Below are 16,402 nucleotides of genomic sequence, written 5' to 3' on the forward strand. Positions count from 1 at the left end.
GAACTATGCTCCCATGTTTCTCAGAGGGTTTTTAAAAAATCCCACTATTTTAAAAGCACAGAATACATGCTAATGAGCCTGAATCTTTTTTATGGCTACACACAAGTAAGAGACAAGGTAGCTTCTTACTATTACTTAATTTTACCTAAGGGCACATCTCTTTTGAGAACAGTCAGAACCTGGATTGCAGGGGCTACAGAGGAAAAGGCTATTCCTCTGAAAGGTGTGGAGCTACTTGAACTAAGGGAAGGATTTTATCTGTATAAAGCTATTAATGACATAACATGTTAGGTCCTTAGTGGTTTGGAGACGCATGCAGGCAGCACTGGAAAGTACAGAACTCTTGTATTTATCTCCACAGTGGAAATTAGAGCTTTAACTCCACTTTAGTTATGGCAAACAGACTAACATCAATATTTTAGAAAAAGGTTTCCAATGCGGGTCTTCGCTTTGTGGATGTTCCACTTACTGTATCTAAGGCAGTGTGCCTAAAGAGGTGCTGAACATAGCTCCTATTGTCTCCATGTCTTGCTCCAAGAAGCAAGCAATCCCTCAGGCTGGACCTAAAGCCAGACAGCAGAATTAGAGGATACTACTGAAGTTCAGGGAAAGCCACAAACTTATGCACAAGGTATGACAGAACTCTGTTCTTGTGGCTTTGAAACAGAATTTTGAAAGCAGAAAGACAGAGCTGTTAGCAAAGGAATTTCCATGGAGTTTGGGAAGAACTTTCTCTGATATATCTAGGAGCCAAAAAATACTATTTTTCTAGTACAGAGATTATGCCAGTTTTGAATCTCTTCAAAGGCCTCTCCCTCGCTAAGAGTTTTACTTGCAACTAAGCCATTACCTGCTTTCAGCTTGGGATGAGTACCAGCTTTCCTACCTAACTAAGCACCTTTCCTTGGAATGCTGGTGGTCCTTCTGGTGGTGGAGTGAACACACTAGATCTGCTCCTAGCAAATGGGTTTCTCCCTGAGGTGCTATATAGCTGCTGTATGTGTGAACACCTCCAGCTGTGCAGCAGGAGCAGGGCTTTTCCTTGTGACTTCAAGTCCTTTTGTGTTTGTCACAGAAGAACTGCCAGTGCTGTTCTTTGATAGTGCCTTGAAGCAAGACTTCTTTTTGATATCTTTATTTCCTTTTTTCACAAAATAGATAACATTTTTGAAGTATTGAATTTTAAATGGTATGGGTTCATATTAATCTACAGTGTTGTTCTGATAGGGACATAAAATGACAGCCCAAAAAGTAAAGGAGAACAGTATTTCTTACCTCTTTCATGCTGTACAAACAGATCTGGGATCAGACCTGAGTCAAGAGTTACACAAAACATTCCCTGATCAATAGGGAAGCCATTAAGTGCCCTGCTACCAACTAAAACATAAGGAATAGGGATGTTTATTATTTGATGAGATTATCTGATGAGATTATATTGCTAAACTATACAAGGTAGAATACAGTGCTTGTACATGTAATACTGAAAGTCTGTATTTCTAGGTCCCTTCCATTCCTATACTGTGTGCAATTCTTTCCATCTATTTAATAAATAAGTGAAAGTTGCTGGAAAATAAATATTTTAGCCAACACCTGGTGAAAATGAGAAACATTTTTGGCTGATAGCTGATCCATTGGCAGAAAATACACGCAAAAAACTTTGTTTTCTTGTACAGAGACTTGATTTTGGAGAAGGCAAGCACTAACTCTGTGAAAATTTTAGTTTTGTTGAAAATCCAGTTGTTCAATGGGTAATATTTTAATGGAAAATTGTGCTTAAAGATTTTTATTTTTTTTAAATAAGTTCAAGGTCCATCATTCTTCTTCTTAGTTTAAAACTAGTTAGTTTTAAAACTAGTTAGGGATAGTTAGTGGAGGATGCTGAAAAGTCTTGAAGAAGGATCCCCAGGAAGCTGATGCACTTGAGGAGGGGGATTTAAATTGCAGCTTATGATCTTATTGTTAGTTTCTGTTATTAGAACAAATCTTTACATGATTATGGCTGGCTTGTAGTGTGTCTGAGGGCAGGTTAGATAAAACAGCTGCTCATGGGTGCTTGCTCTTAATGCGAGTGAGAAAACAGCTGGGGGAGGGATGGAAGGGATGTAGAGACTCTAAGATTGTATAATTTAGCCTGATAATGCCACATACCCAGGGGAAAATGCAATCTAGTTGTGCAAGTGAAAGCCATCTAATAGCAATAACAGACTTTTGAATACTAACCCTCTTAAATCAAGAAAGATAATCAAAAGGTTTATTCTGGAGAGGAGGGAGTAGTACCTCTTGGTTTCACAGGTAGAGGTTGTTTAGGATTTCTGCACCTTAGTTAGAAATGAGTGGTTATTTACATCAGTAGCTTTTCAATTTGCATCCCCCTAGCAATTTCCAGAGAGGTAGAAAGAATTGTGTAGTGAACTTAAAACAGTGGATGATATAGGCTTTGACACTGACATAGAAAATACTGATTAAGAAAATGGATGACTTCCACCTGGGAAGCAATAATGTTAAGTTGAGCAAGAAGATGGTGAGGCACAGGAGGAGGACTGGGCCCCAACATGCTGCTAATACATATGTAAAGGTGGCAGCTTTAGTGGTTGTACCTTGCTGTGGTGTCTCCTTCCCCACCATGGCAAAGGCCTGAATCCCTCCTGTTGGTAGAAAGGCGCTGTAGTGCCCTGTGCTATGGGTCCCTGTTGGCGAGGCCTGTGCACCCCCATGACTGGCAGCTGTAATTTTCATTACTAAAGCAGGGGAAATTTCAACACCTTACCTCCCCTCCACCACATCAGCCACCGCTTTATCCCCTGCAATGCTTAGTTGAGACATAACATTTATAACTTGTCCCCTTTCACTTTTACTTTAGGAATGCTTGGGAGGCCACTGGCTACTGGGCACCCCCGGGGCCTTGGTAGGTTTGGCCAGCCTGCTCGTGGGTGAAGGAAGCTGCAGCAGCCTCCTTCGCTCCTGCAGCAGTGCCCCAGGCCCAGGGAGCTGCCATAACTCCCTCCCAGCCCTGCTGCCTACTTTTTTCCCTGGCTGGGACGACAGGGAGGCCACAGCAGGACTGGACCGAGCTCTGGTCAAGCTGGTTGCCTTTTGCCCCTCCAGGGCAACCACAGGGCCTTCCCTGCAGGGGCTCGCTTGCCCTCCCAGCAGGTGCTCTCCCACCTCCAAGTTGGGCTCCCTTGTCCCCTGTCATGTGGAAAACCATGAATTCCAAGCCAGAATGCTCTTCCCACCTCCAAGCAGGGCAGACATGGCCGCCCCTTCCTCCCCAGGGAAAGCTGGAGTCTGGCGTGCTCTTACAGTGTCTGTGCTGTCAGTTAAGGATAAGAAGGGCAAAATGGTTGGTGTTGAGTGGGGATGGCCCTGACTATTTCATCCATCCAGTGGTTTAAATCCATGCTACACAGCTCTGCCTCCCACTACGTGGAAGGTTTTGTCCCACCGCAAGGAGGCCGGGGGTTGTTGTGGAGCCTCAGCGGCCGGCAGCAGCCGTGGCTGCTCGGCATTCAAGCCCTGTGTGCCGAAGGCTTGTTGCGTGCCGACCGTTTGTTTAGGAAAAACAAATGAAAAACACAATTTAAAAGTGATTTGAAATGTGTATGTTGGTCCTATGCACTGAATAAAAGCGGGCCCCTGAAAGGCAGGGAAAGAGTGTGGGGTCCAATAATTAGGGGCCCATTGTCATGCAGATGCAGAAGAGGGGCTGCCCACAGTGTCTGCAGGGAACTGTAAATCTGGACTTTCCTGACATTCAGGGGACCGGCCTCGCAGGCTAAAGGATATTCAGTTAACACAGCTCGCCCTGTATGTAATGGAAGGAATATTTGTGGCGCAAGGGCTGAAGACAGAGTTTTCCAAAGCGGGGTTTTATTTGTGTGTGCTGGTTCTTGGGACTGCACAAAAGGCCTCCCAACGGGGTCTGATGTTCAGAGGAGATAGCCCACCTCCCTTAAGATTCAGCACCCTAAAGCCTCACTTAAATAACTTCTAAAAGTTATCTAAATTGAAATTAAACTTGCAGCGTGGTATACAGGCACAGTGGTTTACCTCGTTGTTGAGGTACTAAAGCCGCCTACACTTAATCAGGGACAAAGTTGTTTGTTGTATCAAACACAGTTTAATATTTTTGTATTTCCCAAAGAATACCTTTCTGGAGATGCTGATTGTGCTTCGCACTCGGCTTTCACTTACGAATGTTTTATGTGCTTCACAAATCACAATTTAATAGGAATTATTTTTGACATACTTTTAATTTTTTTTCAAAGAACTAATGTGAACTGGGAAAAATCCAGTATTTTAAAACAGTTTTGTTTTCTTTGTCTTTTTATTTAGCCATCTTTTATTCAAATTTTTGGAAAGTCAGCAAACCAGAGAGTTACCTTGGAAACAGTTAATGAAGATTACTATCAGAAAAATTATCTGAAAAGGAATAAAGTGTGTTATAGAATGTTTTTAATTTCAGTTTTTCTTGTTCAGAATTAATCTTTGTCAATGATATCAGTGATGTTTGCAAGCTTTATTGCCTTAAAGCAATACCAACAGATGCTAGGTTAGGGAACATTATATACATTTCCACAAATTAGAAAATATTTTGGGAAAGATTTGACACTTGAGAACATTTTTGATCAGATAATTCCTTAGCAGTTTACAAATGCCTGAGCAATTCCTAATGAAATTACATAGTATTTTTTTGTTTCTTAACAGATGAGGAAAAAGAAAATAATAGAGCATCAAAACCACACTCAACTCCAGCTACATTGCAATGGTAAGATGCCTTTTTAAAAATCCTTTTTCCAGCTGAAGTGAATAGAGGTCTTGGACATCTTATACAATTCTAAAGATACTTTCACTGTGTATGTTTTTAATCTGCTCATTAGCATCCTGTACAGCATTTCTCAACAAATGTCTTACTCTTACGGGATTTGTTTGAACACGGGAAACCTCTGATACAGTTTAGGAGATCTACTTGGCATATTTGTTTGCCACTTTGCCAGCTGGTGAATTGTGGTTTGTCATCATTATTATATTTATTACAAAAAGAAAACTAGTACTGAGATATTTTTTTTTCCAAGAGTCACATTTGTTTCAGTGTATGTTGAAGCCCTCCCTTAATGACTGTTTTACTGAAATGAGATCTCTGTAATTTAGCATAGAAGACAATAAAAGATGAGAGAGAGTTTGAGGTTCAATTCATTTGCCAAAATCCCCTTGAAAATTTAGTGAGGGGAAAAAAGGAAGGGTAATTAGGAAGACAGAAAGAGAAGATGGTGAGAAGAAAGTTTGTGAGTCAGTCTACCGTGCTATGAAAAATGAACGAGTGCTGCTTACTGTGATTTACAGCAGTATTTTTGGCTACAAGTTCTGCAGTGTTACATATACTTCTGACATCTCTTTTATAGGATATCTCTTAGACTTTTGTTGACTTTTCCCTTAATTTAGGTTTTTAATTCTGGCTTAACTTCCTTAATTTTGTAAGTGATCAGGCACCTTTGAGGAGGTTCCTTGCATCTGGCAGAACAGGGCTCTGTTACAGAGAAGCCTCGGAGCATGCATATCTGAAAACCCATAATCCTTAGCTTGTTTTAGGTCTTTTAAAGAAAGGCCTTTACTTCACCTGTAAGTATTTCTCATAGTTTTCTGGATTAAAAGATAGATTATTGGCAAAAAATGTGGAGTCTCAGCAGAATTATTTTTCTGCTTCTGTCAGTCTCTTGGGAGATCTAACTAAACAAACAGCAAAGAATAATTTATTCAGTGAATTTTACTCTCTTACTCTGCCTGTGAAATTCTGTGATTCTTTGAAATATGCATGAAGAGGTTTATAGATTATTTCATCTATATTTGCTCTTTAAAGTTGATCAGTTAAATTTTAGATTTAAAAAAAAACTACCCCAAAACCTGTGGGTTGATTTAGAATAGGTTGCTGCAAGTATTCGGCCTTGAATAAACTTGCAGATACTTCCAGTGCAAATACTGAGATGTGCAAGGCATTTCGTTCTGAACTATTGGTTCTTTGTACTTATTTATTTCACCAAAGTGCTGTTTTTCAGAAGTTGAAGAAAAGAGAATAAAGAAGGGGAGTGACTAAAGTCAGGGAGGCTATTGTTAAAATAACAGTGAAATGTCATAGATGTATTTTATTATTTTCTATTATTCACCCAAACAACTTCAACACAGTTCAAACAGGATAAGAAAGAGCTATCTAGCTAAAATAAAATAGCAGGCAGGGCTTACCAGTCCCAAATTCAGAACAATGTTTATTTTGCACTAGAGTCAGCTAAGAGTCTTTTCCACAGGAGCAAATAACATAGTAGCCAAGAAGTCAGAGTTAATTAGAACATGCTGACGATACTGTTCCCAACAGAAAACATGCAAATACTGTAAACAATCTTTTGCCAAATACTTTCAAGCTTCCTCAGTCATAAAGGTTAGTAAATCCCTAAACTCCTGGGATATTGAGCCCTGCTGGAATGCAGTGTGCACACTAATGCTCATTCAGCAGTGTTTGCTATAGAATCCTAGAATTTTGATTCTGAAAAGGCTGCTTACATCATCTTCCCTTCCCTCTTGCTAGTGACTGGCTTACTACCTGTCTGTTGTGTTATGTTTCTTACATATTTATTTAGGTCAGATATTCTCCCCTTTGAGTCTTTTGGAGCATCTGTGACTTCCTCCATCCAATTTTCCAGCCAAAAATGCACGAGAGAAAAGAAAGCAAAGAAGTTTTCAAGTTTAATTTCTTTAGCTGGTGTCAAGCTGAATTATACGATTGGCTCATTTATTAATAGACCCGTAGGTAAAAGTTTCCCAGCTTGGTAGCCATACCTTAGAACAGTTTCCTTGTGGATTCCGTATGCTTTTCAGCCTGTGTACTGCAGCTCTGAATTAGTATTGCCTGGAGAAACTGTGCTACTGGGTTTGATACACACTAAACAAAATTACAAGCTGAAAAGTTGTTATCAAAGTGCTAAAGTACTAAGCTCGCTTTGTGTGAAGATGTCAAGTTTCCACTGTTCTGGAAAAACAGATACATTAACATCAGGTTGGTTGTACTAGCAACCCATGGGCCAGTAAACCATTGTGATCAGTACTGTACAAATGGTGTTCAGAGCACTTCCTGTAGATTAGCTTTATGTGTTTCACAGTTTGACAGTGCTTAGGCCTCAGACCAACTTTTTGCACAGTGAAGAAAGAAAAAGGGCTGAATTTACCTAAGTATGCCCTTGGTAAGCATGTGTCCTACCCTCCTCCTGGAACCTCTGGGCCAGATTCAAGTGGTGGGGTAAATTATTGACCATATTTGAGGATGAAATAGCAAACTTGCTTTATTTGTCTGCAGGATTGTCTGCAGTATCTGCTGCCTGCCACGTTAAACCTGGTCATGTTTTTACTGTTAGATGGTGCTATCATTTACAGCTAATGAAAGCAGGAGTGTGTTGGAGAACAGAAGCAGAGGAAGCATCAGTAGCAAGGAAAAAGAAGAGGAGGAAAGTAGTAGGGAAAGCGAAGCAAGACATAAGGGAAATAAGTAAATTTTGTCACACGGTTTGTATTGCCATCACCTTTGGTTATTTCCTGGCATCTTGCTGAAAAGAGTGAACAACCTCAATCCCATGGGGATCTATCCTTAATGCTTATGCCTCTCCAAAGGCAAAGTACATTGAACGTTACAAATGATGAGGAGGAAGAAGTAGCTGAAGATGCCAGAAGCATGTCTGGATGACTGTCAGCCTGGCTAAATATCTGTTCCCTGGAAACAGGAATGATGTTTTTGTTTTGTTTCGTTGATGACACAAAATGAAATGAAAGGCCTAGTAAATGTATCATTACTGCCAAATACATCATAATTGGGGAGACTGCACCAGATGATTGAATTTTAACCATTAAGGCACAACTATAGCAATGCCTAGTGTCCTGTGCTTATCCCATGTTCCTGTGTTCATTTCCTAAGTGTGAAACTTCATTTTACCTCAGTTTGCTCTATGTGTGTGCATCCACTTCTCCAGACACAGAATTATTCAAAGCACGGACAGCCTAATTCCATGCAGTTTGGTAGCTTACAGTGTAGGTGCTCCGAATAATAACAGTATTGTGAAGCTAAAGTCAACAAAACTATTCTATTTTTTTCAACATACATAAAAAGAAGTAAAAAAGAGGAAGGTAAAGCACTGCTAGGTAATGGATTCTCCCCAGATTAGTAGTTTCACAGAAATTGTTATAATGCATCAAAATTAATCTGTTCTAGAATCCTTGATGTGATTAGCAATAGTAACATCACAGTTGTTCTGTTGCTATTGTATCTGAAAACAAGTCAGTAACAAACTATGGACCTGACTCTGCTATAGACTCTAATCTCATTTAACCTAGAAGTATATAAGTATAAAGAGGGAAGCAGTAATAAGGACAGATAAAATTGTCATTCCTGTGGAAGGATTAGGGGTTTTATTGCTATACTGTAATGGTACAAAAGGTCTCATTGTGAACTACTGGATTTCACACGGCTTTATTAGGACATTTAAAATGTTATATATATATTATTTCTGATAATGATTTGTTAGGTAGAAGATTGAGTTCATTATCTTTCTATAATACTGTAGAATGAAGCTGAATTCAAAATATGATAAAGTTGTTAAATAAAAGACAGGAAAATAAAAGAAGTGGAGCAAGATGGGTTTTTTGATCATTAAAAAAAAAGTTCAGGTATAATGGAGCATTGTTCAGTGTCAGACTAATGACTCTCTGTGAAAGAGAGGAGAAAAAGAGAAAAATTCATCAGATATGAAGAGAAATAATTAACTGCTTTTCTTTCTGTCCTGTCTTGGTCACGGAAGCTGACATTCCAATTAGCAGCTATAGTATACAAACGAACTCTCCAGGTTTTGAAAGGAGGTTTTGTTAAAGCGCTATGAATTTGAGGAAAGATGCCGTGATGATATTTCTGTAGAAACCAAGGAAGAATAGATGTTGCCCATACAAACTGGTTCCATTCATCTGGCCGGATATCTTATTAAAATAGTTTGCAGTCACAAATGATCACGATAACTGAGATGGAAGGTAGGTAGGTCCTGAAAAAGGCAATGATGGAGAGAAACTAGATATTTGGAAGGTGTTCTACAGCTATCAAATGGCAGAGGGTTATTTACTGTAAAAATTGGAGGTTTTTTGAGAATATGTATTCATTTTCTAATATGTTTAAGAGGAAGTTGCACCTACCACCTTCTCCTGGCCAGCAAGGCAGACAAGCATATATTTAACTATATGCATATGTGTGATACCACAGATGACAAGATTAATTCTGGTTTAAAGTTAAGTGTGTACGTAAATACCTCTTCAACTTTGATCAGCAACCATAAAAATGTCCTTTCAAAGGAAAGTTTCTTCTAATCTAGGGGTTTATAATGAGTCCAGTTTCAGATTTTAAAGATGAAGCATATGCCTATTTATATATTTGATGCATAATTTAAAATTTTATAGTTGTGTGCTTGCATGTGCAAGTGAATAATAATAGTTTCTACAAGGCAGAAGAGGATGTTATTTCACTTTTTTATTCAGGATTGTATTCAGTTCGTGGACTCTTTTTTCACTTTTTCCATAAGCAATAGCGAGAAAACATTATACAGGTATGATTTTGTGCACACTCTTGAGTGTTTGCAAATAACTTGCACACCTGCTTCCTCAAGGTACGGCATTTTGCAATTGAACAGGGCTGAAGAGTCCTGTAAAGAATGAGACAATGCTTGCCTTCAATGAATGTTTGTTGTTTCGTAGTCATACATACATTTTTTTACTGCAGGATGCTTTTGGAGTGTAACAGATAACTAGTATGTTTTTTCCTGAAAATAGCACTTTTGGAGCATGGTCAAAACTCCATATCCATTTGTGCTATTCTCTACTTGCCTGAGAACTCTCAGCCTATGTTTTTGATAGCAAACATGAACCAAATGGAGCAAGTAAGCATTACAGAAGTGAATGGGAAGGACCACTTAGGAACAAAGCAAAGAAAATTTAATAGGCAAGCAGAAGCCAGAATGTTTGATCTTAAAGATACAGCTTTGCATACTGTTTACCATACAGGACATCCAACATACTTGCAGTTCTCTCTGTTTGATATTTGCTTTTTAAGGCTGGAGGAGAACTATGAGATTGCAGAAGGTGTTTGCATTCCTCGAAGTGCTCTCTACATGCATTACTTGGACTTCTGTGAGAAAAATGACACGCAACCTGTTAATGCCGCCAGCTTTGGGAAGGTGAGTCTAAACAGCAGTATGATGCCTCAAGCTCTCACCTGGTTCAGGTGAGTTTGGATTATTGAAAAGAATTAAGTCATCGTTTACCATTACAGATAGAGGTATATGAAGGGAATCTCTTATGTATTCAAGTTATTGGACAAAGGTTAAGTTTTTAACTATTTTGAAGGCTGGAATAATTTCTAATCATTACTCAGCTCCAGAATACACTCTTTTTTTTAATGACTTCCAGCCTCAGACTAGCTGACCATGACATGGTATACAATATTGGCAGCTTGGAAGTCGAATACAGTCAGTGTAACCACATCTGCATTGTGACCTGCACTGCTTTAACAAATACACATATGTTTTAAAATAAAAGGGTAAAATATCAATCATTTAATTCTGGGCCCTGTCTATGCCATTCTTGTAAGCACGAGATTCCTGAATTAACAGTATCAGCCCACACTGGCAAATCCACATAGTGGAGTACAATGCCTCCAGACGTGAAAGTCCAGAAAGCATCTAATGGTACTTGTGTGGCACTGCAGATACAGGCTGCTGAGTTATCTTTGCACTGTGATGCCTTGTGCTTCTGCTTTCCAGTCCAGCTCTAGTAAAAGCCACTGCAGTTATCTCCAGACTCACAGTGGAGATGCACTCTTAGCACAGATGCAGCTGTGCATTGTCCAGATGTGAGCAGTAAAGCTCTTATGCTATACATCACTAGCAGACATTAATGGCTGGCTGGGATGTTACATAACATTTTTATTTTGGATTTGCTTGTCAGGTGATGTTTTTCTCTCAGTGAAAAATAGGATGATATTTTTATATTTTTATTTAAAATGGAATTTTTGCTATAGAATGTGTCACAGGCCTTTAAAACTTGTAGGCTATGTAAAAAAACAAAGTGTAGAGTTTGCCACTGTTTTTGAAATGCTTGCAAGCATGAATCTGAAGCCAATTGTCCTGCCGGCTATTCTCTTCTAGTGTTTGCAACGTTTGTTCTATAGAAGTGCTGGGTATTCAAAGAAGGAAAATTGTTCGTAGGGTAAGTGCCTGTGTAAAGAGTAGGTGAAGGAGAAGAATGTATTTAATGAGGTGTCATTTCTATAGTGCATCTTTATGTAGGCAGTTTAGCAAGGCAAGCAAAATATACCATGTTGTAATATTACTATGTCTTAAAAACCTGCGTAACTCAATTGATTCTGTGTTAGATTTCTGTTTAAATACTCTGTATAAGTGCGAATGAAGTTGTTCATTGTACATATTATTGCTACCGAGTGGTAAGTATAGTGGCAACACATAATTTAGGAATGGTGAGAACAAGAAACAGATTTCATGCAAGCTTAACACATTCGGAACGTGGGTAAAACTTACATGATGCTACTTTTGCTGCTTCTAAAAACTTCTGTAAATTTTAAGGTGTAAATATTCTGAAATTATTTGCCAGAACATAAATTTACCAGGAACTTCACCAATTTTCAGTATGTGGCAGTCTTGTTACAGTGTATATTACTCCATCCTCCTTCTCTCCTGCCCCTATTCATCAGTAGGAGTACCTTGACCTACCAGGACAGGCACAGTTTCTTCCATTCAAAATTGATGGCATTCCAATGTGTTTTTCATGTGTTGTGTTCCAAGAGTTTTCCACTTGGTTGCAATAAAGTTCTGAAGCAGTGATGCATGAAATTTGTTTTCCCTTTTTGTGGAGAGGAAGCCATACAGAATCATCCTAGTACTGAACATCTTAAGCTAGTGCTTTGTGTGGCTGTTACTTTTGGATCTGGGAACTGAGGCTTCTGTACAGGTGTCTCCAGAAACCTCAGACAACACTGACACAAATATTGAAGTGAAAGAGGTTTCTGCATCTGCAGAACCTGGAGCAGGCCCCAATGATTCTTTCCAACCTCTTATTGCTAAGAAGATGTACTGCAGAGTCATGAAGATCTGCAAGGCAGACACTCACTTCATTCGGTCAATAGTTTGCAGTCAGCTTCTCCTTAGGAGCAGGTACCTGCATGAAGTTTTAGCTAGCAGAGTTATTATCATGTGACTTAAATACTGTATTGGCAATGGGTGTTGCATAAATGCCTTGGAGGTGGTGCAATGAAAATAGGTGCTATTTGAGGGCTTCCACACTTAGCTGCTGAAACAGAGACCCCCAGACATGTTTGTCCTCATTGGAAATCCTCAAGAGCCTTGCAGCTGTCATCTCCTCCAGAGAAAGGAGTTTGTTGTTCTGTGAAATTGTAGACAGTTCGCCTTTCAATAGACCACATTGAATTTATGATTCATCTTTGAACTTTAGCTCTGTGGGCAATGTTAAACATTTAGGCTTTTTCTTTAACAGACTGGTAGTTTTTAGAAAGAGACATGGAGTTCAGCACATTAAAACAATCTGTAATAAGTAACATCCTAATGTATTTTTACATAGTCAGTTACATCTCAAATAACAGAACAGCGTTGATTTCTCTTTTAAAGAGACCACTGGAGACATGTGAAGCTTGCCTGAATGTGATCTCTCCAGATTAAGATTTTGTAGACAATGCTTCAGCCCATGTGTACTTCTTAAGCCTGATGTAAGTCAAATATATCCGCAACAGAGCATGGAAGGGAGAACAGACAAGTTGTTCTTGAACAGCTGAACTAATGGACCTTTTTTCCTACTGTGTTCTATGTTCCCAAAAATCAAAAGCCTTACGTAAATCTTATATAATATCTCCATGTTTCCCTGCAGTACTTTCAACTATTTCCAGGTCCTGATCATTACATCAAGGTCTTGCCTCTTTCAGTTTTCTCAAACATCTGCTGCTCCTTCTTTCCATGTTATTTTTAGGTTCCCTCATATCTGTTTCTGTTTTCTTGTCTCTTTTTCTCTCTCCCCATGTCAACAGCTGGGCAAGAAGCAGCACGTGGGGTGGCTGGTTCAGAGCAATAGAATTGTTGACTGGTTGCCTCATGCTCAAGGTTGTCCAGTCAGGCAGTGCCAAATGGCTCAGCTAAAGGTAGAGCTTTCCTCCCTGTCTTGTCCTCAACACTAATAGCAATACACTCCCCCCACTATCCCCACTATTAAATGCCCCACTGGGGCATTAATAGAATGCCAGTGCATTTTATTAAGCATCTAGGACATAGGCTGGACCTCAGGCGTTTGATAATATTGGATTTTGCAAAACAAAAACTGGTCTGGGGAGTGAAGAGCTTAACAGAGTAGTATCTCACAGACTGTTTCCTGAGGAAACCAGGCTAATAGCAACAAAAGTAACAAGAAGAGGAAAGAACAGAATTACTGTATACATAAATACCTTTAAAAAAGCAATCTATACTCCTAAAAGACTTAAAGTGTATATAAAATAAGGAAGACTAGTATGGTTGTTAACGTGATATATTCTAATATGACAAACGGAGCTGTAGCTTTAATGTTAGCCAAGATTTTAGTGCTTTACTCACCCAGTTAATATGTGGAAAATACAGGCAGTTTTGCCTATATTAGCATTTGCCAATCTGCTAATAACTATGCTACCTAGTCTGAAGTTGTTACAAGAACTTTTTCTTGCCTGCAAAATGCAGGACCAAGCTCTCTTTTACCCATATACTTTAACTAAACAGTGACTAGGGAGGGCCCTGTACTTGCTGGTAACAGCTCAGCATCAGCAAGTGGAGATTCCAGTGTTAAACTTCAGCTCTTACCGTAGACAGCAAAATATATTATCAGGATTTCACCCAAAACGGAAGCAAAATAAGTAAAACTGTTCTGTGCAACCAGTGAGAAGACAGTGAAGCAAAGTGAGGAAGGGTAGGCATGTCACTGAGTTATAACAATAAGATGTTGCATATGAGAAAAAGCTTTCTCACAGTGAACATGTTTAGACTGTGAATTAGTCTTCAGGCAGAAGGAGTGAAAGCCCTGTTGCTGAGGTCACTTAAAAAAGACGGTGACCTTGTGCCCCTCAGTCCTGTGCTGCAAATGCCTTGGGCTTTGCTCTGGGACCCTGTGGACTCAGAGAGCAGTTTAAAGTGTTTCCAACTGGAAGTTCTGCTGCTGCCTGCAGCAGGGAGGGCTGAGCAGGTGTAGGTTTTTTCCTGAGCAATGTGTTAACATAAAATGCCGGTGATAATTAATACACTGAGCTAGGAATTATAGTGGTTGAAGGCTCTGACTCATTATTTTCACTGAGTTTAGCTGCAAACACTAACTCACTCTGAATTGGGGCCTTCACTAAATCAAATAAATTACTTAAAAAGCAGGAATGTTTTGAGCTTTTCAAAGTCCTTCACTAGCTATTGCGTATGGATGGGCTCCTCAAGGTTTCTTCGTTCTCTCCTAACTGTAACATGTCACCCAGCCGTTCAGCTGGGTTGGCAGACCTTTGAGCTTCTCTTTCACTTTTATTTCTTCAGCCAATGTTCATTTTTGTTCTTTTTTTTCTTTTAAGACCCTGTATGAACATGATTTTCTTAATCAAGCCTCTTGAGGATGTTATCTTCCTCCTCTGCACTGCTTTCCCCTGTGCTCCATGTGCTCAGTTTACTGCTTTAAATTTACTGTGCTTTAAATGTACGAGGTCACCTCCCAGCCTCTGCCATATCTCTCATATAGAACACTTTCTCCTGGTGCAACCTCTTTTGCATCCTCATGAAGTGTTCTTCCCACAACTCCCATATGCCCCCTGGAGGTTAAATACTTACTTTTTGTTTTTCTTTTTTTCCTTTTGGTGCTTTCCTGACATATCTTTTCACAAGCAATAGTAAATTTATATTTGAAAAGGAAAATGAAGGATGCTTACACTGCAGAGTGGCTCTCCCCCAGCCCGAGGTCCCTTTACATCACTCTGGCAGCATAAAGAGGTTTAACGTGGAAGCATGCTTACATGAATTTTAGAGCCTCTTTATTGCTCCCTATGTGACTTTGCTGTAAGTGAAAATTACATGCTAATAAATTTATTTCACTAAATAAAAAAGGGTAGAGTCCACAATAGATTTGTAATATTAGTTAGGAAAGAGATCTTTTACATTTTTGACCACTATTTCCACCCAATTTCCAAAAAATGGGCTGAGGCACAGTTATACCAGAAGAAAAGTGCTTTTCCTCCCCAATAGTTTGCTTTGGTCCAGGGAGATACAAGCTGTACCAGCCAGAGTCCTCCTTTATCACTATGCACTGTATGCCCAGAAATTTTGCCAGCAGGACTGCTCCTCCAAGCATGATTAGCATAAGTAGGATTTACAGTTTCGTGCTATCATACTATATATATATATTGACATTTTAAAAGGACAGACAAGTAGCCTTATTGAAATCTCTTTGATAATGATAGTGCAATGTGATTGCATTCTGTTTTGTCTTTTTACAGAAATGCGCACATCTGGAATTGCCTGCTGTGCGTGAGGAGATACTTCTCCTGAAGACTTATTTTTTGTCCTGTAATTTCAATTTGCTCTTAAGTAGCCTCAATAGTAGCTGGTAGAGCAAAGGCAAATTTAGTCTTAGTGGTCTCTTCTGGTAGACTGAAACAACACTTGCTTTATTATTAACAATTACTACATATGGAATGGTTTTGTTTTGTTTTGTTTTTGGTTTTTTTCCAGTAATATAGAAAAGAAAAATAGAACCGGGGAAAAGTCAATCTAAAGCTAAGGATGTGGTTTCTGTTATTACATTGAAGGACCCTATCAGTCTGTCAATGCTATCTGAGCAGTGCCTGGTTTTCCTTCATCACTTTTTAAGAGTTAAGGTTCCTGATCAAAGGACAGTTAACACCAGTATGACTTTGTGATGTAGAGTCTTCTAGGCCAAGCTCCTCTGAGGAGGCCATAATAACACAAATACTGCAGAAGCAAGTAGTCAAATAAGTGTGGGGAACGGGGATCCTACAGTGTAGTTGGAAAGCTCTTTGCACCCTTGGTTCTGCTTCACAGATCCCTTGTATTATTGCAGGTTGATGACTATTGTCTTTTTCTCCTAGAGCTTGAGGAGTAAGAAAACTAGCACGGACACCTCAGTTTCTTTGGAGTGACTTTCCTTTTTCCAAAGATTTGCCCTTTAGCAAAGGGATGATTTTTACTGGCTTTGCCACTTCAGGCATCTGGCTTCTAGTTAGGTCTTCAGCATGAAGTAGAGCAGCCTCTGGGCTGCTTTACCTCATGCCTTGTCAACATGTCCCAGGGGCTGT

At 39.4% G+C, this 16,402-nt stretch overlaps 1 protein-coding gene across 1 annotated transcript in view; it reads left to right on the forward strand.

Moving 5' to 3' along the window:
• RFX4 (regulatory factor X4) overlaps positions 1 to 16,402 on the forward strand; it is a 78,465-nt gene that overhangs the window by 4,077 nt on the left and 57,986 nt on the right. The window contains exons 3-4 of the mRNA XM_074167501.1: positions 4,708 to 4,768; positions 10,127 to 10,250. Coding sequence (XP_074023602.1) covers positions 4,708 to 4,768; positions 10,127 to 10,250 — 185 coding nt within the window. The remainder of the gene's footprint in view (positions 1 to 4,707; positions 4,769 to 10,126; positions 10,251 to 16,402) is intronic.

The sequence above is a fragment of the Numenius arquata genome, chromosome 2 (genome assembly GCF_964106895.1).
Source record: "Numenius arquata chromosome 2, bNumArq3.hap1.1, whole genome shotgun sequence".
Taxonomy (NCBI): domain Eukaryota; kingdom Metazoa; phylum Chordata; class Aves; order Charadriiformes; family Scolopacidae; genus Numenius; species Numenius arquata.